The 27,998-nt window shown below is 40.2% G+C and overlaps 2 protein-coding genes across 3 annotated transcripts in view; one reads left to right on the plus strand and one right to left on the minus strand.

The window, feature by feature from the left end:
* Positions 1-71: 71 nt before the first annotated feature.
* The window catches only part of ASB3 (ankyrin repeat and SOCS box containing 3), a 32,748-nt gene continuing 4,821 nt past the window's right edge, over positions 72-27,998 (plus strand). The window contains exons 1-7 of one of the 2 annotated variants that reach the window (XM_074897849.1): positions 72-90; positions 18,688-18,901; positions 19,312-19,470; positions 20,993-21,105; positions 21,680-21,815; positions 22,603-22,780; positions 24,160-24,357. In XM_074897849.1, the coding sequence (XP_074753950.1) occupies positions 18,706-18,901; positions 19,312-19,470; positions 20,993-21,105; positions 21,680-21,815; positions 22,603-22,780; positions 24,160-24,357 (980 nt within the window). In that variant the 5' untranslated portion in view covers positions 72-90; positions 18,688-18,705. The remainder of the gene's footprint in view (positions 91-18,687; positions 18,902-19,311; positions 19,471-20,992; positions 21,106-21,679; positions 21,816-22,602; positions 22,781-24,159; positions 24,358-27,998) is intronic. The other variant, XM_074898716.1, reaches the window with a different exon arrangement.
* CHAC2 (ChaC glutathione specific gamma-glutamylcyclotransferase 2) lies at positions 3,980-18,384 on the minus strand. Its single transcript, XM_074926702.1, has 3 exons — positions 18,094-18,384; positions 9,992-10,027; positions 3,980-6,639 (listed from the first exon to the last, which is right to left on the minus strand). The coding sequence occupies exons 1-3, from the start codon at positions 18,226-18,228 to the stop codon at positions 6,256-6,258; spliced, it is 555 nt and encodes a 184-aa protein (XP_074782803.1). The 5' UTR covers positions 18,229-18,384; the 3' UTR covers positions 3,980-6,255.

Below are 27,998 nucleotides of genomic sequence, written 5' to 3' on the forward strand. Positions count from 1 at the left end.
TTCCGGCGGGGCGGGCCGGGCTGGGCCGGGCCGCCGCGCATCAACATCCGGGGCAGCCGCGGCGGGCGGGCGGCGGGCGGAAGGCGGCCGGTGAGTGAGGGAGCGAGCGAGCGGCGAGAGAGGGGCGATGCGAGAAGCCGCTGTTTCTGTGGGAAAGCCGCCGCGGTGGGCTGTGTCGCGGCGGCGGGCTTCTTGACGGCCGAGGGGGAGGCGGGGAGCGTTTTAAGGGACCCGCGCCGCTGGCTGAGGGGGAGAAGCCCCTCGTGGGTAACGGCGGTAGCCGCACTGCTCCTGCCTTAGAAGCTTCCAGCCTCCCCCGCCGTAGTCTCTCTTTTCTGAGCTTCCTCTGTTCGGGTACCCGCTCCTGCCGCGGCTCCTCCGGCCCGTGGGATTCAGCCCAAAAAAGAGGCCCTGCCCTGGCGCGTTGTTGCAGCGAGGCTCTGCGGGCTGCCGCTGCTCCGAGTGCTGCAGCATCGGGCGGGAGAGCTCAGCACCCCGTCCCGTCCGCCGCACCGGCGTGGCGAGTGGCCACCGTGTGGGTTTGGCGTCAACGCAGTAGGCAGTGCTGGTGTACCGCCGTGGCTAGCTTGTGTTGTTGTGTTTGCCTTTTCTCCGTAAGTTTTTGTTGCTAGATTAGTGCCAGCAAGACTTCCATGGCATGGAAAAGTCTGGAGGATGCAAAAAAGTAAAGAACACCAGTTAATACTGCAGTAAATATAATGTAGCGCTTTTATCTCCTATTAAGATGGAACTATAAGTTGAGGCATGGCTGGAATGAGGTGGAGGAAGGAGAAAAGTGGGGCGGTTTACTCTCTGCATTGCAATTAGTGATGGGGTGATGTACGAGAATAATGTTTTGGCAGCGTGTGGTGATTCTTAATAAACCCTTATGAGCAGAGTGGGCTCTGAAATGTTTAGTAAGAGAAGTATCTGAGGGCAAAGGAAGCAGATGATACCAGGAAAAAATCCCATTGGTGGTGGAGAAAGATAACTGTGGATGTTGCATTGTGAATTCAGGTGGTTTGGTTTAAGATGTTTTGGTTCAGGCCATTCTTCATCACTGCTTTGCCAGCAGAGTGATGTGTGTGCATGCTTTCACACCTACACTGGGCAAAGCTGGCTGGGACTGAACTGTTTAAGTAAATGATTTGGTTTGTAATCCCTTGGCTGACTTTTGCCCTGATCAGAAGAATGATCTGCAGGTGGGGATAACATAAGTGAGATAGCTTAAAACTTTACTAAATAGTTGCATCACGTCTAGTCAATACTTCTGAGCTTTGCTGGCATAATTTTCTTGGGTGTTGTTTTTTGGTTGGTGTGGTGGGTTTTTTTTGTTTGGGTTGTGGGTTTTTTTGGGTTTTTTTTCCCTGTTAAACTGGTGCCCAAATAGAGGTAGCTGTACTGGGAGAATGACTCTTCTTTGAGTTCAGGCATGTGCACAATGAGAGGAAAGTGCCAGAATACCTGCAGAGAAGAGAGTGAAGTTGTAAAAGGCCAGAACAATGCAGGCAAGATGTTGGTTTGAGGCAAAGAAGGGCAACAATTAAAGGGAAGCTACTTGAATAAAAAGCTGGAGGAAAGGAAATTAATGTAAGAATACTGAGGGAGTGTGAAGCTGAAATATAATCAGGGCTGTGCTGTAGTTGGTAATCAAAGTGAGTGTATAGTCAACACCTTGCTTTTGCAGAAGACTGTTCAAGAAGCTTAATTACTTAAAAACCAGTCTCTTTCTAAAATCCTGTGACAATTACATACTTGCACAGTGGAAAGTCAAGAAACAGGGCTCTGCTGGGGGCTTGCTATCCTGACGCCTGTTTGCATCTCTCCTGTGGTCAACAGTTTGGCTGAACAGTGGAAAATCAGCTCTTAAGAACTTGTTTTGTTACACAGACCAGTCATACGTAAATAGATCGGATGGGGGAGCTGTAGTATTCTGATTTTTTTCAACATCCTTTGCTCCTTAGTTTGCGTAAAGCCTGTGTCCAGACATATACCAGAAAGAAGGGATGGGAAGGGATACAAATCAGCATTAAATTGGTGACATGGCAAACTTCAGGAAATAATGATATAAAATAGTGATACAATACTGATGGGGGATGCTCTGCAGTCAATTTTGTAACTGTGTTGCTTTAGCTTTGAAGGGTAAGGGGTGTTCAAAATGTGGAGGGTTTTTTCTACTTGTAAAGGTGTGAGTTATCCATGATATTTTGAGCAAACAAGTATGGGGTTTTTTATTATGCTGCTTTGCAAGATTGCCTGAAATGTTCACACTTGTAGAGCTTCTGTTAAGACTGTTTTCCTTTTTTTGTCAGTTGTTAATGAACTGCAGTATGACATGATGTTATTCCTGCATTTGTGGTGTAAATTGTTTTACTGAATGTGTTAAAGTGATTTTAAGAATTATCAAACATTGCTTTTTTCTGCATGGCTAAACAGTACTTTAATTATCTTTGTGAAGGATTTTCATCAAATCTTAGTTTCTAAAAAGAAGCCTAGTTTAGAAAGAGTCTGGTCTTTCTTGTGAAAAAGAAAATTGAGAGCATGAAAGTGGGGATAAAGATGTACAGATACAAAAGTAAAGAGATCATTAACAGCTTCTCTCTTTGTGTAGTGAGGGCATGGCAGTTAGCTTCGTTTTCTTTTGAAAAGGTCTGTGACTCTCCAAACTTTGGTAATTAGCTTATGCACAAACCTGTTAAACATAACCATTGGATAAAGGCAAACTGAGATTTATGTGTATAAAATAAGAACTCTTAAGGGTTCTGCTGCAAATCTATATATAGAGATATGTACATATACACCTGAATGGTCCAGCACAGTTTCCAAATTAGAACAGGTCAGGCCAGTCCCATCTGATATTTGTTGTTTGCTCATCTATGGAAAATACAGAGCAGATAAATGGTTGATGAAGGAAAGACAGAAGTCATTACTGGGGATGCTACAAAGACTCTGGTAATTACAGAATCTTTTGATTTGTAAGTTTTTCTTGCATTAAGAAATGCAAATCTGTTTACAGAAGTTTTATGATTTAAGTCAGATGACACATTAGTTTTGTCAGTGGCAGTCAAAATGGGTATGAGCTGTGCTTATAATCAAAAGCTAGACAAAAAAATAAGTAAAATGTTGCATATTTAGGTTAGTCATATTCACAGATGATTGCATATTTAATGACTTGCTGTCAAATTGATTGTACTGAGGAATATCAGATATTGCATAAGCTGCTTTTTAGTATCTTTTTTATTTTAGTTCACATTATAGCACCATCAAATTAAACTGTCTTGCTGCAGTCTTCATACAAACCTTGCATTTTTTTTTTTTTCCCAGAACTTAAATTAATATAGGAATTTTATTTGGGAGATTCCAAAATAACAGTGGCCTGAGAAATTTTAGTGTGGTTACCCCAGGGAAGACCATCGCTGCATACTACTGCATTCTGCTGCTTTATGCACAGAAGGACAGAGGTCCATGCTGACTGCTCAGTGAGTTATGTCTGTGGATCCCAGGGAGTAAAATCTGACAACATGGATGTGACTATTGTTTCCTCAAACACTGTTTGGAAACAAGTTGAGGTAGCTTCATGTGTTTGTGATTGTATAATGAAACCATATCTAAAATCTCCTAATTTGTCACAAATTTGGATTTAGTTCTAACCAGTAGGGGTAGAAAATATTAGGCATATATGGCATATAAAAAGTGGTTGGGTTTTTTTGTGTAACAGATCTGAAAGCATTCTAGGCTTTTGTTGGTGATTGAAGCTGTAGGAAGAGTCCTGGCTCAAATCCCATACAGCAAGAATAAATGTATATTTCCAGTGCTTTAATTCCTAATGTCGACACAATTTAAGACTGCAGAATAGTAGCTAGCTCTTGTATATTGTTTTTCATCATTAGATCTAACAGCAGTTTATAACAAGATACAATTAAGATGCACATTGTCCATCCGAATATGGATACACTTTAAATATACATAACATTTCTGGAAGTTTCTTACTCCAACACAATTAGTAAATATGATGCATTTTTATTGTACTGAAGTTGTATGCACAAATTGGAATGTATCGTTACAGATATTATTGCAACTTTCATGAATCTGGAAAATAAATGAACCAACAATGTCCTGAATATAGTTAAAGATACAAAGTGTATAACCATACATAATCACAATGCCCTAACACAGTGCTTAAATAATTAGTTTGAAAGACAGAATCGTCACTGATGTTTCAGGATCATTAGTGAGTGTAAGCATCCTCTGCCCTGTTTTAAGGAACAAAGGTCTTTGAGAAACTAATTTTTACAAATGCGTAGAGTGTACATGCCATTGTACAAGTTTTAAGTTTACTACAGCTTGCTTAAATCTGAAGGCAGCACAAGAAAGAAAGTGCTGTTGTTGGTTGGGTTGGTAAATGCTACATAACATTTTTATGTAGCAGTTAATTATCCAGTAATACTTAAGAATTATTCTTTAAGTCAAGGTGAATAAATGCATGTGTAATGGAGCACGTTCATTAATGTTGATTTGGGTGATGGTTATAACTGTCCATCTTTGGTGTGTGAAGTCACTCAGCTCCAGCTTTGGGCATCTTAATGACTCATGTACAGTTCTGATCATAGTCCTCTGCTGCTGTACACCTGAATTAGTTGGGGTTGCTTTTCTGCTCAGTTGTGTCTGTCTTAAATCCAGCGCAGTGCAGTGGAGGATTGAGACCTTTGAAAGATATTCCATCATTTGCAAGTAACTCATGTCTACTAATGGAAAATGAGGCTTCAATGCATATGATTATTTTGCTAATAATATGATCAGAGGATTTGCTTCTGCAGTTTAGTCCATCAAGTGATACCCCATCATCTACTCTTAAAATAGTGACATTCGACTATTAATAGTAAACAGTAGCTTCTGAAAACCATAATACACTTTTTCTTTCCCTCAGTGAATCAATGCTTGAGAAATGGCAGAGGCACACTGAAATTATAATCTGGTATGTAAAAAATACAGTGTTCTTGGTTAAGTATTGTAAGTGACCTAATTATCTCAAATTTAGGTTTAAATTTTAATATCCTATTTTCTACTCATCTAGATGCCTTTCTCAAATGTTTCTTATTAACATCCATGTATGTTCTTGTTAGCTTTTGTACATGGCCAAGTAAAGTAATAGCAGCTTGTTGTTTTGATAAACTTGATATTTTCAAGTCATTACAAATATAAAACAGGAAAATGTAAAGAAAAGAAAGGGGCAACCTCTACAGTAGAAACATACGTGTTTTGAATTACTCAAAATATAGGCTTCCAAGCTACTACTAAACACTTACACATTCTCTGCATGAGAAAATGTGACGTTACATATTGTTTGAAATAGGACCTTTCCTAGATTAACATACAAAAATAAACTTTGTTAAAAGTTAACAAAAATAACTTAAATTTTTGAGAAGCAAGACAAGTCCTTGTTGGGACGGAAACTCCATTTGCTTAAGTTTTGCATAAAGTAAGCCTGCTAGCCTAAACTGGTGGCTTTCCAACCCTCTTTGGATGTCCATACAATGCATGTAAGGTTACTGGTAAGAGGGTTTCTTTCTTAATTACCTCTTGCTTGTGAATCCCTGAAACAGTGGTTGAAAATTACTGGCTTAAAACCTATCCTCAGAGATGGGTGAATTTTTTAAGAGATGGGGTTACAACAACATCTAAAGGCAAGTAACAAAGATGAGTTTCTGAACATTCTTGCTGCATTGTGACTTCAAGTCATATCTCAGTCAATGTTAATATTTTGGCTTTATTCTTTATATTAATCTTAAAAATAAAATGAGGCACTGATACATTATGGCTTGTTTGTGTCAAAAGTATCCTATGCTTTGGTTTCCAGGGGCTCGACATAATGAGCCAAGGGAAAGAGTTCTTTCCTTGACAATGAAGTGGTTTCTCCCTGTGTTTAAGGACAAACTTAATATGTAAAGGATAAATGTTCAAACAAAGAGAAGCTTAAGTGGTTCTCATGAGATTTTCTTAAAGTAGTCTTTGGATAAAGACCCAGTATACCAAATTCAAACCTAAAACACTTCCCTTGCTCCCCTTTCTTTAGACTGCTGAAAGAATTATTTTTGTAATTATATCTTTTAATGACCAACTATTATTTTGATTGCAATATTAAAATAAATAAGATCATGTAGTACAGAGAAACATGCCTCCAAGTCATATACCAATTGTGCAATGAAACCATTCCTCTGAAGATGAAGCAAGATCATTAAAAGAAATACGTTATTTTTATAGACAATTTAGGTTCTGATGCTTTTCCAAGAGTTCCTTTACTAGTTTCTCTAAGGAGAAGAGATGCTCATCTGCATCTTCTGGTACAAGATTTCTGATAGAATTAGCAAGTTCAAACAGGTATTCTGTGTTTCTTCCGCTTGGACCAACTGCATTAAAAATCTGTTCAGCAATTTCTTCTAGAGGTGCTGGACCCAGGTAGTTAGGGTTGTCACAAGTTCCAATGTATAACAATACATCAAACGGTTTTACTGAGGAGTCTTTTGGATAGAAACTGACAGTTTGAGTCCTGTAGCCTCCTTTCTCTCTGAAGTCCAGATACGCCTTTACTTCACATTCTTGTCCCGCTGGCAATCTGTAAGCAACACCCCAGACACACCCCTGTTGAAGGATATAAAAGAAAATCTGGGCAGTGTTCATAAGGATACTTACAAATTAATGTGTTTTTCTTGTATTTAGGCAAAACTCTCTTTAAAAAAAAAATTCTTCAGTTTTCAGTCTTTTTATAGCTACTTCTCGTGCTGTTTGTAGAAGGAGTCCCAAATTAAAAGGGTGTTTTTATTTAGGAAATCTTCAGTCCAAATGGTACCTATTTGGACTGATCATCCACTTTTTTGCTAATGCTGAGGCCTTTCTTGCAAAACAATTTCTTGCTACAGTTAAACTAGAAGTAGTAAATAACCTTGGCATGGGCTACTAAGGAACTGTCACAAAGGATACAAAGTATCTGCCTGACCTCACAAAACTTGTATCTGAAAATTCAAATCTGAAACAGTGCCAAATCCAAAGTAATTTTGATCAGGTCCTTCCTCTGTTTAGTTGCAGTTTCATTTCGAAGGACCTGGGTGTCACATCTGTTATTTACTTGGAGGGATGAGCATAGTAACGTTACCTCACTGAAACTGAATCAGAGAAGAAAAAGCTGAGAGATGAACCTTTGTTTTGCACAAACAAATGGGCTGTATCCAGCACCTCAGCAAACACTTAAGATAAATTTCATTACCATCTTTGAGAATCTGAGCATTTCTTCATCCACTTCACAGATAACATTTCTGAGAAAGTACTTAACTGTCGTGTGAATCAGTTATACTCTCCTAACTGTTTTATATAAACAATTCAGTGTGATCTGTGTAGGGATAGATTTGCATGGGTTGTTTTGAAGTAGCATAGAAAAAATATGACTGTCTGTTATCCACTAAAGGCTACATAGTGTTCCTTACAAGTGCTGTTTTAAAATAAATAGTAGTCAATTTTGTATACTGGCAGCATCAAATGTGGATTCTTCCTGCAGTTAAATTGGTGTATTTATCAGTGCTCCAGTAATAATGACAAAGCAATTAAGGGGTTTGGGTTTTGTTGTTTTTTTTTCCCCCTAAAACTGTATCTTCGTATTTAGTCATGATATCAGATGGTGGCGGTGTTAGTCATAAGCTTTGAATTTTGCAGTCAGACCATATACTAGTCAAAGGCATTTTATTTTAAAAAATCAGGAGTCATCTTCTGTTGCATCCTTTGTAGATGGTTACAGTGTTTGATGTGCTGTGGCCAGGAAGAGCACTAATGAGTACAAAAATGGGTTCCTTGCTTTCCCTCAGCCATCCAGAATGCAAGTTCACTCCAGCTGCCTGCAGGAAATGTGTTAGTTTTTAAAACAGCCTCTTCTGTGCATGTTATTCTCGAGTTAAATCTGCCCTTCAGAACTACTTTGGTGTTGATAGGAAAACATACGTGGGTGTGGTGGAGATAGGGATCTAAAGCAGACAAGCACTGATAGTTCTTTCATTTAGTTTTCAGTGCAGGGAATTTCTATTTCAGATGATGGAAATTTATAATCCAGAAATCTGACAAGGAGTGTTGTGTGTGTGGACTCCTCTTAACTGGAAAAGAAATTCAGATGGAGCAAGTAACAATAACTCTCTAAACTAGATGTTTCCAAGCTGCGCTATGTCTGTCGCTACTGAAAAAGGATGCACAGGCTAGCACAGAGCGAAAGCTGGCATTGCCAGTAAAAGTACCACTGCTGTTGTCACCCCTGTATTTCATGTGAGTGTGCAGGGCAATAATTGCTGTAGTCTGTTAAGATACCTTCAAAACAAGGTTACCTTTTTTAAACTGCAGAATGAGTAACTAAAAGCAAATGACTTGTTGTGTCATTTCATGTTTAAGTGTAAAGGGTGATTATCTGGCCACACCAGATTCTGGAGAAAAGGGAGAAAAACCCAACCAACCAAAACTGGTTTGCTAAGGGGAAAAAAGTTTCTATGGTAACAAGTAAGTTTGCTTAACAATACAAACTGAGTGGCAACAAACATAACCATTCTTTGTCTATATAGGCATCTGTGTAACATAATGGTACACAGCAGTACAGTAATGTGAAAAAAACCCCTTACTAGAAAGGTACAGAAAATCACAATGAGAGACAGTGCATTGCGTTTTGCTGGTTTTGCTAACTGCAAAAAACAGTTGAAGTTTTCGATTACTGCTAAACTTACCTCTCTGTGGCTGCTATTTCAGGGAAATAGATCGGTAAGACAGCAATTGTACTTATATAGATAAGCAACTGTAAATAAAAACTAACTACTACCAAAATACCCGTCCCCTGTGTCTTACGGCCTGTTGTTGGGTGGCCTTGCTCTCCTCTGCCTCCCTGCCATCCTTCTTTACCTCCCGCCTCTGGAGGCACTAGTACCTGCAGGGATTCCCTCCCCTGGAGCAGGGTGAAGCTGCATGGACATGACCATCGAAGCCCTCCCCAGAGCAGACTGTGCTGCTGGATGTTGGGGGTCCAGGGGATCAGCAGGGAGTGGGAAAGCAATCCCACCCTGGGTGGACCCTGCAACAGCTACCCCTGGGCTCCCCCAGCCTAGCTCAGTGCTTTTGTCCTAGCTGGGGAGCAGTCCAACCAAAAGCTCTCTAGTGGGTAAGATCTCTAGAAAAAATTGTGGGTAGTTGTAAGATAGCTTCTTTACTAATTGAACAGAATTAAAAATGGGTTAAAAGTAACTCTTAAGTACTTTTGTAAGCAGAAAAGTCTTGATTTACCTGCAGCTTACATGACTGTAAACCTAGGTCTTGTTTCATTTTCCCTCCCTCCCCAGCCCAGGCACTCTCCTTGCAAACACTTCCCTTGCACTAAGTGAGACTTAGGGAAAAAGTCAAAAGATAAGCAAGAATGGCAGATGGGCCAATGACCGTTCTCTCTAAACAGGAGCAGATTTCACAGTATTACATAGAAACCAAAAGCATAGTTGTGGCATTTAATTCCTTAAGCATTTTATCTGTCTAGCAAAAAATAAAGCAAGGGTATCTTCTTTTATTATCACTGCAATATAATCTTGATTTGTTTCAGTTTTTATTTTGGGAGGGCAAGATTACAGTTCTGACACAGCATCTGGGGTCTATCAGTGTATTGTCAACACTATACATATACTGAGAGTAAACTCTGCATCTTATAACTGGATAGCTGAAGTGACTATTCCAGAAAATACTTTAAAATACACCTTTGGTAATAACAGACTCAAACTACTTCCAGTTTCTTAGTTTAGATTGATTGATTTATTTGAAACAATCAGTAGTCATTGGGGTAACTCCAAGAAATTCTGAGAGAACTTTTCATTGCACTAAAGATAACTCTGCTTGGAGACAAGCAGAAAATTAATAAGGACTTACTACACAGGCTGGGAATGCAACAGGACATTCTGTACACTACAGAGACAGAACAGGAGTACTATACCTCAGGATCTTCAACTAAAGTCACAACTCTTCCAGGCTAAAATTAAAAAAAAAAAAAAAGTTCAGTTAGAGGCTTCTACCCTAAATCATGAGCAAAACCAAGCCAAAACAACAACAAAAACCAAACCCAAACCCCCCAAAAAACAGTGAGAAGTAATGCAAGGGTCAGAGAACTAATCCAGGCCAATCTCAGTAAGGTCTGTTTCTTTGAGATCCAGTATAAATATTTTCTGAGAATAGCTTTTTGATCTGTATTAGATAAACAGTGATAAAGAAAATGTTAAATTCTGAGTGAAAGGTGTCTGCAACATAGAAGTTAAATTAAGGGCAGTCATAAATGGGGAGGTTTTGAATGTCCTTGCTTTGTATGTGCTGTTCAGACTCAATTTTATTCCTCTTTAAAATGGTGACAGTAATTCGTTAATGTAAAACTATCCTCAGTGCACCTTCCTCAGCCATGTTGCTTCTCCACTGTACTAGGCAATTTTTTTATCTCTGGACTGACAATGAGGTGACCCTTCTCACTTGCATTCAAAAGGTTTATACACAGGCATGGAAAATAATGTAACACAGAAATCTAGCTTGCATAGCACTAAGCAAGATATTACCACTTCTGGCTTGGTTTGCACTAACTGGATTTTGGAAAATGTTAAATTACACATAGCAACTCCTAGGTTTAAAAGCTCCTAGCTAATTAGATGGTTTTGAACAAATAATTTAGTAAGCACCATGTTAGCAACATGCTATTCAAAGTTTAAAAAATATGTTTATTATGCAAAATACTATTTTCCCTTTCTTTTCTCCCTCCCAGCTCGTCCTCCCTTACTGGGCAGAGGGGGGATACCTTGGTAACGGCTGATTTTTCCATTGAGTTACTTCTTGCAGGAAGAATAAGAAACCAGTTTGTAAATACTGAAAATAAAATTGTTGAAATTTGTTGTATAATCTGGAGAATAAAATTTAAAACATAAAACCCTATGGAGAATTGCATCTGTAGTTTAAAAGTGCTAATTTTGGCATCAAATTACTGTACAAGTGTCTTCGTTTAGAGATGAGGGAAAGCAGAGGTACTAACATTCGTTCAATTCTAGTGTGGGGTAGAAATTAATTCTCTTAGGAGTTGCAAAGATAATCTGAACGTGATGTACTTGGATGCATGCCTTTCATTTAGACTTAGCTCACTTTCAGTCCTGGGCTACTACATTTCAGTCTTTTTATGACTCATCAGTAATAGATTCATTGGCATGTCGGTGCTTTTGTGTTTAAGTCTGTACTTGTGCTAGTCTCTTTCACACAGTAACAGTGTGGGGTTTTCTCCTACACGAGTCATTGGCTAACCACACACTGGTAACAAGCCAAATAGGAAATCTAGTTTTTACAGAGCACTTCATAGATACCATCAAGTATAGATATTATTTATTCAGTGTCAGATTTTTTTATAATCTTAAAGGCTGATTATTCATAAGTTCTGATCTACTGTGTTTTTTCATTTTTATGCCAGTTCTCTCCCAGTATCAGCCATCTATTCCTGATCTGATTGATAAAATAAGACAACAAAACTAAACAAATGCTAATGTGAGTCCTTAGAATAAACAGGTCTGTTGCCATGATTAATCACAGTAACTTAGGTGTTCCTTTTGGGAAAAGATGATATAAAACCCACATATGTTCATCTAGTCTTCTTAAACCCAGTCTCAACAATCAGTGAATTAACAGGGGCTGTTTTGTTGCCATTCAGTTTATAATCTCAAAGACAGTTAGTCAACATACTCTGCTAGTAATAGTACTGAAGGGTTCACCTTGAGTTAGGCTAAATCTATTTTTGACTGTTTATCTGCAGACTGTTTCTATTCTGGACAATAATAGTGAACTCAGGCAGGGTTTTCTCTCCTTTAATAGAGGGGGAACTTCTGATGATCAAAGGTTTTCCTTAATATTTTAGGTTTAACAAACTGGGAATACAAACTGTCAAAACTGCCGTGCTAAGATAAAGACTACTGCTTGATCAGTTAAGCATGCCGTCTTTTTTAAAACTCTTCCTGAGCATCTGGTACTATTAAAAGAAACATGCACTTAAAGGCACCAGTATAAGAAGCTCTTGGCATGTATACATGTGTGGGTGGTGGGTATACACACAAACAGGAATGCTCCATTACATTATATATTTTCTTACCTCTGACAGAGCATTAAAACCTATGCTTGGGTCTTTCTGTCTGAGTTACCAATACATCCCTTTTCTACCGATCTGTCCAGATAGTTTTAGTCTTTTTATGTAGCAACTCACTGCCAAATCTCATTGCAGGGAGTTCAGAATTTCAATACATCATTAATTATTATTGTTTGTTCTGGTGGGTTTTTTGAGCCTTATTTTCTGATAACTTTTAGTATTTCTAGTTTCTTTCTCTTTATACAGAAGCAATTACACACCTCTCTCTGATCAGGATGACCACCACTCTCCAGACACTTTGTATTTCCATGGTCCAGCTCTGCATAATCATTGTGAGATGGAGCATCTGGTATTCCACAAAATAGTCACAGTATCGGCTCATGTGCTAGTCACCTCCCCAACCAATTAGTCATTTCCTAACCACTCAACTTACTATTTTTATTCTTCTAAAGACAGCTTTTCTCATAAAACTATCCATGACACTAGATTAGACTCTAAAGTATGGCAGGTAATACGGAACCTTTTGTTGCTGCACATACTAATGGTTACTCACACAATGTCATGAACAGTAAATCTTGTCTTTTATTGTTCTGCCCCTCTAACATGACAGCCATGTAGTTAGGCCAGCAGTGATACTTACACATATATTAATGTGAGACTGGAATGGCTCTACCATTTTTCTTTAAATGTATTATGAAAGTGTGTATTGATATGTATACGTAAATATGTGTATACATATATACAGGGCTTAGTCTTCCATATGGCTATCAGTTTTTTCCATTGCCATTAACACTTTCCTGACTTGTGTATTCAATACTGGTCACTAAGATTTTGTAAATTATAGATTAAAGAGACATTCTGTGGTGGAAACAACTTTCTCTTCATTACCAGCAATGCCTGTATCTGAAGCTAAATGAAAGTAGAGTACTGAATCTTCAGAGTGGTTGTGTGATGAAAGAACAATCTGTTTGTCTAGGGAAGGGCAGGATATTTATTGTATTGGTCTGCAGAGTCCTTGCCTTGCATGGAACCACCTACAGCAAACACTGTTAAGGAACCATGGGTATTATTACCTCTGCTAGCTCAGTAAAGAAAATAACACATCTGTAAATTTCTGGCTACGTAATATAAACCAAAACCATTTTTGTCCTGCCCAGGGAGTATTGGCAAAGGCAAATTTAAATGGTCTGCTAAATCAGATGTCTTTGAGGGATCTATGTTGGTTCTGTGCAGCCTACTGCCAAGAAGGCTGACAAAGGCAGCCTTGCATCGGATTGTGCCAGAGCAGCAGCGTGGTCTGCAGCCATGAAGGAATTTTCTCAGGCATCTGTGGTGCTAAGGGCCATTGCCCCTCTGAATCAGATGGGAAACCACTGCAAAAAATTAAATACGTGTTGCTTCAGCTCTTAGCACTGTATTTCACTTCAAGCCCTCTACTGTACACTTGAGGTCCCAAACATACTCTGGTCTTAAGAGTGCACGTGATTTGAGTTTCTTCTAGGTTTTGCCATCCTGGGTTCAGTAAAAGAGGAAAATAGTGTTAGCATGGTGCAGAGTCTGCACTAGAGTCTGTGATACTTTTCTGGGATGGGGGCTTTGTCTGTGTGGAGATGAAGTTCCTCAGGACAGTCCTGAGGTCTAGCTGATGTGTGCTATGAAATAGTGGGGTAAACTGAAATAACATCTTCCACTGTTCGATTGTTTTCAGTGGTACTATAAACTGCTCAGATGCTGAAATTACTAAGTATTTATTGATAGAGAAATAAATTTTTGCATCTGGATATGAAAGTAAGATGGAATAAAAGGAAATACGACCTTAGAAATTATTTTAGCTTGATTACTTCTTCAATTTTTTCAGAAAGGGAGGTGTAAGTTTGCTAATAACTATGTTTACATAAACTTGAGCTTTTAAGGAAACCCTATAAAATTCAAAGCATAGCCTCTTCTACTTCCTTTTCCTGTGGCTCATTTTGGCGTAACAGGAGCCTATCTATCCATCCTCTCCCCTATAGCCCCCTTGCTGGCAGCCATTCAATGGGAAGAACCGGCCAGGGTCAATCAGGGAATTGCTGAGGTGGGAAGGCACCTCTGGAGATCCTCTGGTCCAACCTCCTTTTTTTCTCCATTTCACTTTTATCGAACTAAAAGCTCTTCATTATCTTAAAATCATTTAACCTTAAGCTGACCCAGTAATTCTATGCACATAGAAATTGAGTCTTCTGCTTGGACACTGTTTGGACAGTGGCAGCCGGCAGCTAGAACTAAATTAATCATGTCAACAAGCCTCCCTGGGTTTTTTTCTAAGCACGTTGAAGGGGTAGGAGTGAAGACAGTCTCTAGCAGGGACCGAACTGAGATTTCCCAAATGTCAGACCTGTTTGTGCAGTCAAGTGAGTGCCAGCACCAGATTGAGGAGAGCTGCTAAAGCAAGCAGTCCAAAGCTGGGAGGGAGGAGGATTGTAAGGGGAGGAAGCCAAACTTCAGTGTTTCGGCAGCAGCAAGCTATTAGTTTGGTTCAAACCATACTGTGATGATAATGGCTTCAACCCTTGAATGCACTTACGCTTCTGTGCCATTCTGTGCAAAACCAAACCCCAAGACTTTAATGTGTGAGAAGGTATATGCGAATCATGCAGGGTTACATTTCTGATGCCTTTTTTTTTTTTTTTTTTTTCAGAGAACACTCTTATTGCCTCGTAAAGTTCAAGCTGCTCCAATGTACTATTCAGAATAATCCTCTGAAAAATCTTACTTTTAAATACAGCTAATATATAAGTTGACATGTATTTTTCAAGAAATGTTTATTCCTTTTCTTTTTAATTCTTAATCAGTTCTAACAAAACTTTTTTTTCATTTGAACACCCTGTAAACTATCAAATATGGCCCTATGGCTAAACATCACTTTATAGCTAGTTAACCATCTTATTACAGTATGAGTTGAGCAGTTCAAAGTACGATTACAAGGTCAACCGAGTTTTGTACTAAAAGCTTGCAGCCATTGTACGTAAAAGTGCTCTCTATGTTTTTGTTGCGCTGACCATGGAATGTTGGAGCAACGAGTGTTTTCAGGAGAGGGGTTTTTTTTGACTTGTTGGCTACTATTTTATTGCTGTTCTTTCAAATGTGTTAGTACTGAAGGACCAGTTTCACTTGTAGCTCATGCACAAGAGTTGTAATTCATCTCTGATGTCAAGGATTGTGAAAGTGTTACAGCAGAGAGAGTTTGGCCTGGAGAAATGGGAGGTTCCAGCTGTGTGCTTTCTCAGCATATGCTGAGGGAGTCTTTGCCTTGCAAGCAGGAGTAGCAACTCATGGACTGCAGGAATACAAAAAGCATTAGCTTGTTGATGCTGAGAAAAACTGTATTTTGTTAATGCTAAGTGTTGTATATAAAACATAATATAAAATGCATTAACTGGTTTACATAACTAATGAGCTGTGCCCTCAGTCTGTCCAAACAAGGATCTAAATAGAAATAAAACAAGACATGGGCTGGGGGGGGGGCGGGGCGGAATATTGTTTTAAGACTGTATGTCTGCAGATGTGCAGATGATGGTCTGGGCGTGAGCTTGACTGCGGCAGAAATACAAATGTCTAAGCTTCTTGGAACCAGGTATGCCCTAGTGGGTAGTAACCTGGTGTGACCATTTTGAAAGGTTTCCAATATCTGCACAAAGACAGTCAATCTGAGCATTCCCCTGAATTTCAGCCAGCCCAGCAGGAGATAATGCAATGAAGTCACCGAGGATACCCTGGCCTGTGTGGGTTTTATTCCTTTCTGAAGCCCCCGGAGTCAAACTTTCTTTGTTGACTGATAAGGTTTAATTTATTTTTTTGAAGCCTGGTTTCCTAAGTAGGGGAGGCTGATGGGATCATATTCTTTTATGTCCCACCCTCACAATTTTTGCACGTGCTTTTCAATTCACCCGAATTGAAGAGAAGAATAGCAATTTCCCAACACTTATACAAACATAATCTTTGAAAAGGGATGACTGGCAGATGAGAAATCAGTGTTCCCACTGAGAAAGCAAATGATAGCTGTCCAGTCAGCGGACCTCACCTAGCCAGCTGCAGGGCACGATGCATCTCTCCAGCCAGGTGAGGCGTCAGCTGAGCACAAGGCAGGTTTGGAGACAGCAATTGTGTGTGTGACAGTGTGTAAGCTGGGTGACAAAGCAAGGCTTTCGCCTCGATCTGAAAAGCTACATGAGAAAGCGTTTTGGGGCTTAAGTTCAGAACTGGGACAGCTGCATGTGCACAGCACTGCTCCAACTGAAAAACATGCCTGCCGAGCCCAAGTCCACTTGTACATTGTTTCTTTGCAGTAAACATTTTTAAATACTAGATGCCCAACTCATGATGGTACCTGAAGCCTTGCAGAAAAGTAAATGCAAGGGGGGGTTGTATTATCTTCAAGTACTATGCAAGTTATTTCACAGTGTCTGAAGTTCTAGCTAGTGCTATTTAGAGCTAGATGAAAATTTCCACATGTAGTGTGCTTTTATTTTAAAAAACAATCCTTATGCCTTTTCTGGAGGAGCTCTTTTAAAGCCATATTCCAGATTTAGAGCAGAGTTACCAGGGTGCAGGTTAGACTGCTTTAGGGAGCATCAGCAAATCATACTTTCATGATACAAAACCAGCGTTCAAAGTGGGTAAATTGTTACAGCACTGTGCAAGTATCAGTTTCTATACATTTATGATCAGTTTGCATTTCTGATGACTAAATCATGAACAGCATCTGCAGCTGTAAATAACAGTCCTGCCATTCATCTAACCTGCTGGGTGCTTCTGTAACCTATTGTTTCTTTAACGTTTGTTGAGCTATTTAGAATTATATAAGGGTGATAGCGCTTCTGTGGCAAGGGTGATACCAGCTTTCAAAGCAGAGTAAGACTCTATTATTGTCACTCCTGTGGCTTAAAAATACATATGTTCGCATGAAATTGGGAATGCTCGCTTCCGGAATTTCGGTTTCATTTTCCTAGTGGTTTGTTGGGGTTTTTTTTTCTTCTTTTTCAAACAGTAACTGTTTTCTCCTTCATGAGTTTCCATTTGAAAAGTAAAAACACTGGAAGACAGTGAGGTCGTTAGTTAGGCAGATCAACACTTCTGGCCTTACTAACTAGCCTTTCTCTTCAAAGTCTGATACGCTGAGGTATTTTCCCTTAGTTATTTAGATTAATGTCTATAATAACTAACTCGGTTATTTTTGAGCTGTCAAAAGGGACTGTTGGTTATTTTTGTTACGATTCTTTTATACTTTGAAGTCCATTATGTTGGAGTTTTTGATAGTACAGAAGAAATTGGACTTCAGGCAACACTTCTTGCCATAATGAAATAAATTGTCAGTCAAAGTAGAAATACTTAACCAAAGTATTTCACTGTGCAAAAGACTGGTGTAAACGGCATCAGAACGCATCAGCTGCTTTTAAAATGCAAGTTGAAAATAAGCCCAGAAGCACCAATCGCGGGGGCTGCTGGAGCGCGGCCGGGGTCCCCAGCCGCCGGGGTGACAGTGCCGGGTGCTGCCGGCCGGGGGACAGCCGTCGGTGCTGCCGGCCGGGGGACAGCCGTCGGTGCTGCCGGCCGGGGGACAGCCGTCGGTGCTGCCGGCCGGGGGACAGCCGGGGAACAGCCGCCGGTGCTGCCGGCCGGAGGACAGCCGCCGGTGTGGCCGGCTGCGAGCCACCGCGCAGCGTGCGGGCAGGGCCCCCACCGATATCCTCCGCGGAGACCCCGCACGGGGAAGCGGAGTCCAGAGGCAGGCCGGCTCGCTGCGGCCACGGGGCCGCCGAGCCGTCCGGGCAGCGGGGATCGAGGCCGCCGCGCCGGGGAGGCCGAGGCCCGCCCGCCCGCCCCGCCGCCGCGGTGAGGGGCCGCGCCGCCGGGCCCGCGCGGCGGCTCCGCCAGGCCGGCGGCCGCCCCCTCCTCACCTTGCCCGGCACGCCGCGGTGGTCGGTGCTGCCCTGCCAGAAGCGGCGGCTGTAGCCCAGGATGCGCCCCACCATCTTCTCCTCGTAAGGGAAATCCACCTTCCAGATGAGGGAGCCGTAGCCGAACACCCACATGGCTGCCCGACTGCCGGGCGGGCCTGCGCACTGCCGGCGGGCGGGAGAAGCGGCTTCCCCCTCGGCAGCCGGCGCGGGGGGCAGCGGGCCCTGCCCCTGAGGGGCCACCGGCCTCGGGCCTTCCCGCAGCGGGACGGCGGGGGCTGCTCCTGCCGGAGCCGCGGCGGCGGGACCCTGGTTCTGCCGGGTGGCAGCGTGAGCCCGTCCTGTGCACGGAGGTCTGCCTTTAGGTGGCTGGGTCAGTTGGCCTAGGAATTATATCCCCTGGCCCGGGGAGCCGCTGGGTGGAGGCAAGGGAGCTGTGACACGCACCCCACAAACACACACGCGCACTCCCCCCCAAACCCACCAACCAACCCAAAACCTCTGCGAAACAAAACAAAAAAGCCCACGATACATATATTTTGTACTAACGGGCATCTCCTATCCTTCCCTTCCTCCTTCCCCTTCCTCCTGCAGGGTTTGCCGTCCACAGGGATGGATTTCACGGAAGCCTACTCCGACCGGTGTTCTGCTGTGGGGCTTGCAGCCAGAGAAGGAAATGTTAAAATGCTGAGGAAACTACTTAAGCAGGGATACAGCATTGATGTTCCAGATAACAGGGGGTGGGTGCCAATCCACGAAGCAGCAGCTCACAATTCGAGTGAATGTCTGAGGCTGCTGGTTCGTGCAGGTAAGGAAAATTTGATGCGAAATAGTGTGGTTTTTCTGCTAAATTTAAAATGTTTTCTGCGAAACCCTGTCGTATAAAATATAAATTAAATAGCTTTTTCTTACTGTATTCTTACTTTTTTTGTGAATTTCTATATGGTTTCATAGTTACTGACTAGCGATGGTAAAGAGAAACAGGCATGTCTATGAATGGCATTTGATTTTATTTTACCTTCTCTATCCAAGGCTGGTATCTGCATAGAGCCAGCAAAAACTGACACTGCTGTTCAAAAGAGTTGATAGAACCTCACCTTCATGGATACAATGTAGGCCACACATAAAGTAACTCAGTTATTTTAAGAAAATAACACTATTTTGTAATTCATTGCTAAATACACTTTTTTTTTTTTTCTCCATTGTTCTCATTTGTAGCTCCATCTGATGGCTACATAAACTCAAAGACATTTGAAGGGTTGTGTGCGCTGCACCTTTCGGCACGCCATGGGTCTTTGGAATGTGTTCGTATTCTTCTGGAAGCTGGGGCTGACCCCAATGGAGTTACCACCGAAGCAACCACCCCACTGTTCCTAGGTGACACAAGCTTTCTTGAAATCTCAGAACAATCAATGAGTGGGGAAAAGCTTACTCACTGAGTTGAAACTCACCTGAGTTAATTCACTGCCTACTCTGTTTCCTATTTTTGTAGCCTAAATACTAGGCGTTAGACCTGGAGATGGGCTGGGTCTAGAAATTACCTTTTTTTTCATGAGTAAATCTGCTTCAGATTGTGTTTTAAAACCAAGTTGTAAAACCAAATTGGTTTCCTGCATTATCTTTCTTTCTAGCACAGAAAATATCTAGGAGGTATAAGTTTACAGCTGTATGAGGGTGCTTCAAGTATTTTATTTCTTTTTTAATTCCTCTCTGTTTCTTATATAAAAAGACCTCTTACTCTTTTTGCAATTCCTAGTTTAGCAATTAAGGTCCAGTATTTTAGTATTTTTTCTATGATTTATGTTTGACATAATTAAATGTTTAAAACTTCTGCTGTAGTGAATCCTGAGTCTAAATCATCTGATTAAATACGCTTATTGTTTTACTCACCTCTGTACCCAGGCAAACATCATGGCTGCTACGTTACCTTTGTTTACGTCTATTCACATTTTATTTTTAAGCAACTAAATAGTTTATTTGTTTAAAACAATTGGTAACAGGTAGCAGTTGTGGGGAGATCATCATTAAAAGCACACTGGATAATGATAATTAACACTATGTCTAAATGCTTACATAGATTAGACAGGGCCAAGAAAGGGTCCTGGGGTTGTGTATCCAAGAGATCTTTAAAAAAGGAAAAAGTTTATGGTCAGGTTAGTCCAGACAATATAATGGAGTGATGGCACAGCTCTGTGTTGGACATAGAGTACTACAAGCCAGAGGCACTCCTTTGGCAAGCTCTGTGCACTGATACTCTAAAAATTATTCAGTCAGTAGCAACTATTCACAGGACATTTCTCTCCATACCAAGCTTTTACAGTTACATAGGCAATGTGCCTTGGAAAAAAACTTGGAAAAAATGTGCCATGGCAAAATTCGAGGATGGATCAGGATGCTAAAGGACACTTTGTTAATGAAACATAAATTACATTATATGTACACATTATACATTAATTTTATATAAGTGTTTAAAGTAGTTTTAAACTTTTTTAAAAGTTTAAGTTTGGGGGAATTTATTGTAAAATAGCCACTGGGCTTCACAAGTTTGGAGGGCAATGCAATACATGCAGCTGTCATGCAGGTAGGTGGCTGCTACAGAATTGTCTCAGTGCTCTATGGGAAAGAGGGAGGAGAGAAACCTGATTTTGTTATCTGTGTTAGCACAATGTCGGTAGAATTTTGACAAGTCTAACTAAAAACTTTGTGGATAAATTTCCATTCTCCAATACTGTTTTGGGGGATAAGCATAAAAGGCAAGTAAGCATATATAAGGTAAGTTGAAAGGGATTATGATTATTGTGTCAGGAAGTTAGTGGTGAGACCATCTGAGTTTTTAAATTGCGTCTTTAAATCCATTTAATAAGGTGGTTTTTTTCTTCTTTCACTGTTCTGTTCGAAGCTGTTGAAAATGGACATGCAGACATTGTGAAGTTTCTGCTCCAACATGGAGCAAATGTTCAAGGATCTCATTCTTGGTCTGGATGGAATTCTTTGCACCTAGCTTCTTTTCAGGTAACCTGTAAGTGTATCTCATAACTTCCGTGTAACTAGTGTATTCTGAGTGATAATTTATCTGTTCCTTGGCCTTTTTAACAGGTAATTTTTCCTAACCTACCCTAGCAGTCATAAGGCTGTCCAAATGCTGAAGGGCTTGCAATGCACTGAAGAACATATCTGAAGTTATATGAGATATTGATGCTGGGAAGAAATAATTATTAAAGTATTATAAGTGTTGCATGTATTCGTAAGCTCACATGGGTATTTGGGAAGTGAATCTCCTGAAAGATTTTTTGAGAAAGAGTTCTGCTTAGTGAGATGTATGACCTGTTTCCAGACTAGAAATACGTTAGCTTAATGGTTCTAATAAACTAATTTAATTTCCATTTGTATGTATCATGTAAATGAGCAAATGTGAAAAATTAAATTAAACTTGTCTGATTTTTTTTCTGTCATTAATTTTTCTGTACATCTTTAGAGTATTGAATATATTGGGGTTTTATTATTTCTGTTTGAAATGTATGGGGAAAATAGATTTATGTTAATTCCCCACTGTTTTGTTGGTTAACAAAAAAAATATTTCTTTCAGGGATGCCCCGAGATAATGAAAATACTCCTGGAGAAAGGAGCAAGCAAGGAATGTAAGGATGACTTTGGAATTACACCTTTGTTTGTTGCTGCTCAGTATGGAAAGCTGGAGAGTTTAAGACTGCTTGTATCCCATGGTAATAGTGATCATTCATTGAGCTTCATTGTTTTTAAACTTGTATCAGCCTGTTTCCAGATACAATTTTAGTTTACTTTTGCATTTCATCACTTCAAATTTTAGTGGGTTTAATGTAATTTTAGTTGCAAATGGGTATGCAAAACTATCTTAATTGCTTAAATCTTGTTACCGTAATTTTATATCATTTTGAGCAAGTGATGATAGGAAATAATAAATCAAAAATATTAAAAGATTAAGGTTCATCATGGTCTTCTAGACGCCCTCAGTAGCACTGTATTAGTGGTCTGATTTTCATGACATTTGCTCTTGTAACAGGATATTGTTCAGGCAAAGTGAAGGTATCTCTTTCTGGTCATAAAGTGACAGCAACAGTTTCATTCACATAATTAATATTTTATGTCTAAGTGCATATGTCCTTACAACCAAAATTAATTGCCAGAACTATTAAACCTGATGGTGCCATGACCTGACCAGAGAAATCGTACTAACTGATCTACTAGACAGGGGGAGAATCTTACAAAAATAATTGCAATTAAAAGATTGCCTGGCCCATTGCCTTTCCTCTAGCATGTTTATCTCTGCTTGCGCTGATCTTTGACAGAGTTAATGTTAAAGCACTGACTGCTTAAAAAGTTAGCAACAAGCTAGTTAATGTTTCCTTACTGTGGAAAACCTCTTGTGTTGTGAAGTCACCCTGTGAAAACAAGTTACTGATTAATATGAATTTGTTGCTTATTTTGTGTCCTGTAGTGGTGATGTAAAGTATTGGCTTTCTTTTTTGTCAGGTGCAGACATAAACTGTCAAGCCAAGGACAGAGCCACTCCCCTGCTGATTGCTGCACAGGAGGGCCACACCGAATGCGTGGAACTCCTGCTATCAAAAGGGGCAGATGCAAATCTCTACTGCAACCAGGATAACTGGCAGTTACCTATTCATGCCGCGGCTGAAATGGGCCATAAAAAGTAGGTGATTAAAAAGGCATTCAGACACAAGATTCTGGTAAAAAAAACCTAATCGCCAAAGTGGAAGTTCAGCTCTGTAAGGAAGAAAAATAAGTTTTTGAGCTGATTTGTAGTTTAGAATTTCTAATTCTTTCCATATTTTAAACGTCTGATAGTAGTCCCAGTAAAGTAAACAACCATTTTGAATTCAGCATCTAACCTGGGTCTGATCCATATCCTAATGAGTTCAAAGGGTTTTCCACAGTGCTGAATATACCAGTTCACTCAATGGCCATATTACTTTTACATTTCAAAATATAACAATAGCATACACTTTATACATGACTTGAACAGCTCTTAATTAAAATTAATGACTATTAAGTAGCAGAAGTAATCATATGCAAATAATGAATTCGCTGAACCAGCCTGAAAGTCAAAGCCACGAAACAGTTCTTTTAATCTTTCTAGAAATGCATTCGTAGCTTTCCCCAATCTCAATGATCTAAGTTGCTTTCACAGCAGAAAACCAAGAGTGGGAGTTCTTAGAGTAGGAGGCCATTGCGGAGAAGCATGTCTCAGGAACCCCATGATTTGCACATGTGTGACAACCCTTAAATATATTAATGATGATACTAACTGCGAAATTATTAGTAGATGCTTGATCTTTACCCCTAGCAAAAGCAGGTAATCAGCTGAGTGGTCATTGAAGTTTCTGCATCAAATTGATGCCTCTCCTCAAACTGATGAGGAGGGCAGACTGTAAGTAAATACTGAGGAAGCTGATTTTTGTTCATTTTCTCAGAAATGGATGATGGGTCAGCAAAGTTTCAGTACTAGAGATGTCTTTAAATCAAATGCTGCCCTTTGTAGCTTTTGCAAGAGTATGTAACTGGCAACCTCTGAGCAGTGCTGTTAAATTCCAGTAGCAAAGGAATCGGTGTTGTCACTAATCCTTGCTAGCTGGAAGGGATGTGAACTGGAGGTGCAAGCTATGAAGCAGAATGATTTTTCTGTTTCAGTATCTCAGTGTTGTTGAACAGAAGTAAATATTAATTTTATTTGCAACTTACATTTTCAGTTTGCTTCCAGACTTCTATGAAATCTGGATTTAATGTGTAGTGGTGCTCTATTGCTGTAAAAAGGATGATTAGGTAATAGGAAGTACCTGTCCCTGGTTCGAATTAAATTTATTGCCAGCCTAAATCCATGGCAAAGCACAATGTTTGTTACAGGTCTATGTACGATATGGTAAAACGTTGTTCTTCTGTGCAAACTCAGTAGTGAAAAAACAGGTAGTATTTTCTTCTTGAGTTGTAATGACCATATGAAAAATGACCATACATTTAAAATTAATTATTGTATAAGATCACAAAATAAACAGCGTTTTTAAATATTTGCAGGATATTAGAGTTGCTAATACCAATTACTGATCGAATTTGTGACAGAGGCAAAGGCAAAGTGAGCCCTGTGTATTCAGCAGTATATGGTGGTAACAAAGAATGTTTGGAAATGTTACTTAAAGAAGGCTACAGTCCAGATGCTCAAGAGTGCCTTAACTTCAACTGCAGATCTCCCATGTGTATGGCCTTCCAAAAAGAGTAAGTATACCTCTTATATTTTGAAACTACTCATGTTGGTCTTTAACTTTTTTAAAATGTGCTGTTCTCCTGCCCTCCTTCTCCAACCTTGAGCCGACAGAGTTAAACTGTAAGTATCAGAATGGTGTGTGGACTTTGGATTGCAGGCACGAGCTGAAGAACCTCACTGAAATCTCTGAGGGGAAGCTCAGTTATTTGAAGAAGAGTCTTGTAGAACATAATTGCAGTTTTTGTGCTTTCAGAAGGCCTTATCAACACATCTCTGTCTTCTGGGAATGCAATTCGATGCTGTAACTGGAGCAAAAGGACTCTTAAGTAGCCAGATTCTTTTCAGTAAGGATTAGTTATTGGAAAATAGTGTTTTCCTTTTCTGTATGCCAGTCTCGTGCATAAGACAAGCAGAATTAATCAGCTCAACTCTGTAGCTGTAAGGAAGACTGGGAAACTGAATGATACATTCTTTCAGATCATGACCCATTTCTTTTTACACCTGCTGCCCGATGCACACCCCTGGTATTCAATGAGAAGTAAACCGATGCTTACTTCATAATGCAAAGGCTATAATTTTGGAGGAAAAATAATAAGGTATAAAAGTCTTACTCCTAAGTGTGCACAGATAGATGATACATGTGTATACACATATATCATATGTCAAATGTGGTGCTCTTCACATCCTTATTGTTGATTTCTTTTTTTTTCCCGTGTTTTCTTACTCCTTTTTCTGTGGGAAGTCAATTCATGGAGAAGTGGACTATTACTGTAAAAGATCTAGATGTCGCTGTCCCCAAGCTCACCTTCTGCTCCTTCCAAACTGATTCAATATATAAAAAAACAGTCAAAGAATTGAATACTGACACAACTCGAATCAAGACAGAGAATCAAATCTCAGTCACCTCTTGACAGTTCTGAGCTTTGTATAGAGGTGTAATGTCATTGTGTTTTACATTGTTAACTGAGGCTTGAGAGCAGTTACCTGATACCGCTTTATGCTTTAGAAACCACAGAGGAATTTCATGTGGTAGAGAATACATTTGAAAACTTTTTTTTTCTTCAGATGATTGCTGTCCATTCAGTGATATTTTGGCAGAACTCTGGTTAGTTCACCCTTTGTAGACACTCCTCAAGAATATTAATGTGAAGTAACGTTATGTGGCTAATGTGCTGCTTTAAGGAAAGTATCTTCAATGAAGGCTTTTAAATCTTAAAACTCAGATTCTAACAGAATGCTTCATGAACATGGATTAAAATTTATTGCTTATTTACTGCCATTTAAATTAATGAGGTTTTGCTAGTAGTGAATTTAGTTCACCCTGTTAAAAAGCAGTTTATCCAGCAGAGGCAAAATCATAGCTCTTGGGGATGGCTTATATTTGGGAATCATGAATTCAGATTCTCATTCTTGCCTCTTGTCTTCCACATGGGATCTGGATTTATTTAAGGAAGAAAATAAAAATATGCAATATTTTAACAGTTCTTAGATTCCAGAAGTTTGTCAGCTGCAAACATTTGTGGCCAAATTACTAACATTTAGAAGGATGTGCCTTGGTGCCCTGAATCCTATAAACAATTGAGGCTTGGACACAGATGTGTAGAGGCTATTTGAGAAACAATTTTTGTTATAATTAAAAATAGTGGTCTTCAGGTTATGTACTTTTTTTCCCCCCTGAATAAAGCTGTTTGGAAGAATTAACTTTGGGATATTCTTTGCTGGATACGTTTGAATATATGTGAAGTGTGTACTAGTTGCATGCTATTAATTAAAAGGATCGCCCATTCTTACAGTTGATTCAGGAAAATTTTTTAAAACTTTACCAAATATAGGCCATCAATCTACAGTGCCATAATTGTAATAAATAACTTGCCAGTCATTCATAATGTTCCTGAAGTTAAAATACTACAGTAATATTCTGACTGAGTTTCTCCTACTTGAACTAAAAGGGCTTATTTCAAGGAGAGAAATCAAGCACAGAATTATTTTTTTTAAATAGTGAAAGTACATCCCAGTGACTGTGCCTGTTATAGCCTCTTGTGTCTCTGGTCAGCCTGCAGGTGATTTTGAATTGCTTGAGGCGGGAACTCATCCAGATCCAAAATGGCACATGTGAAATCACACATCAGGATACAAGGCAAAATGTGTTTTTCCGTATCTCCATACATGACAGATAAGGTGTGCAGTGAAGCAGTGCATAGGGTTTGTTATTACCAATTTTTATGGCAGACTCCTAGAAATTGTCTTTAAAAATCCTTGGACATCATTTTTTTTGCCTTCTGTCCTAGTCTTGGTATATAATAAATAATTTAGGAAAGTATGCAAACCAGGTAACCACTAAAATGTGCTGTAGGCAGGTAACATATATCACCACTTCAGAATCACTTCTGTGAAGTGCAATCTAATTACTAACTAAAAAGCAACATACTAATTATCAGTCATAATACCATTCATTCTCATATTACTATATTATAATTGCTAATGAGAACATTATTTTAGTAAAAACATTTTTAAATGTTTACAACAGTTCAGTGGGTTGAAGAGCTTCCTCAAATGAATTAAATCTTAAACAAGTTTGAACATTGGGCTGGTCCCAGAGTTCTGGATTGCAGTGATTTGATACTTTCACATACTGCCCATCTATTGTATTTGGCGTATTTTTAAGGTGAAACCTAATCAAGTGGGCATGGTGATTTCTCACAGAATCAACTAGGATGGAAAGGACCTTGAAGTTCATCTAGTCCAACCGTTAACCTAGCACTGACAGTTCCCAACTCCACCATATCCCTCAGCACTATGTTGACCCGACTCTTAAACCCCTCCAGGGATGGGGACTCCACCACCTCCCTGGGCAGCCCATTCCAACGCCTAACAACCCCTTCTGGAAAGAAATGCTTCCTGACATCTAGTCTAAACCTTCCCTGGCACAACTTGAGGCCATTCCCTCTTGTCCTGTTGCTTATTACTTGGTTAAAGAGACTCATCCCCAGCTCTCTGCAACCTCCTTTCAGGGAGCTGTAGAGGGCGATGAGGTCTCCCCTCAGCCTCCTCTTCTCCAGACTAAACACCCCCAGTTCCCTCAGCCGCTCCCCGTACGACCTGTGCTCCAGACCCTGCACCAGCTCCGTTGCCCTTCTCTGGACACGCTCGAGTCACTCAGTGTCCTTTTTGTAGTGAGGGGCCCAAAACTGAACACAGGAATCGAGGTGCGGCCTCACCAGTGCCGAGTACAGGGGTCAGATCCCTTCCCTGTCCCTGCTGGCCACGCTATTGCTGACACAAGCCAGGATGCCATTGGCCTTCTTGGCCACCTGGGCACACTGCTGGCTCCTGTTCAGCCGGCTGTCAATCAACACCCCCAGGTCCCTCTCTGACTGGCAGCTCTCCAGCCACTCCTCCCCAAGCCTGTGGCGCTGCTGGGGGTTGTTGTGGCCCAAGTGCAAATTCTGCGTATAGCAGATCAGCAGCTTATAGTGGATCAGCAGTGTGGTGATACCTCGGGGTTACAGATTTGACTGATGACTCTGGGCAGTTTCTGTCTGTGATCTTGCTTTGAAGGGCAGGAAGCTAGTTGAAACCATAGGTTCTTCAGGACAAAAAGAGCAAATGAGTTATGTGTAGGGACTGGAGTCTTCTGAACTAGTTCTACTTT

The sequence above is a fragment of the Athene noctua genome, chromosome 1 (genome assembly GCF_965140245.1).
Source record: "Athene noctua chromosome 1, bAthNoc1.hap1.1, whole genome shotgun sequence".
NCBI lineage: Eukaryota > Metazoa > Chordata > Aves > Strigiformes > Strigidae > Athene > Athene noctua.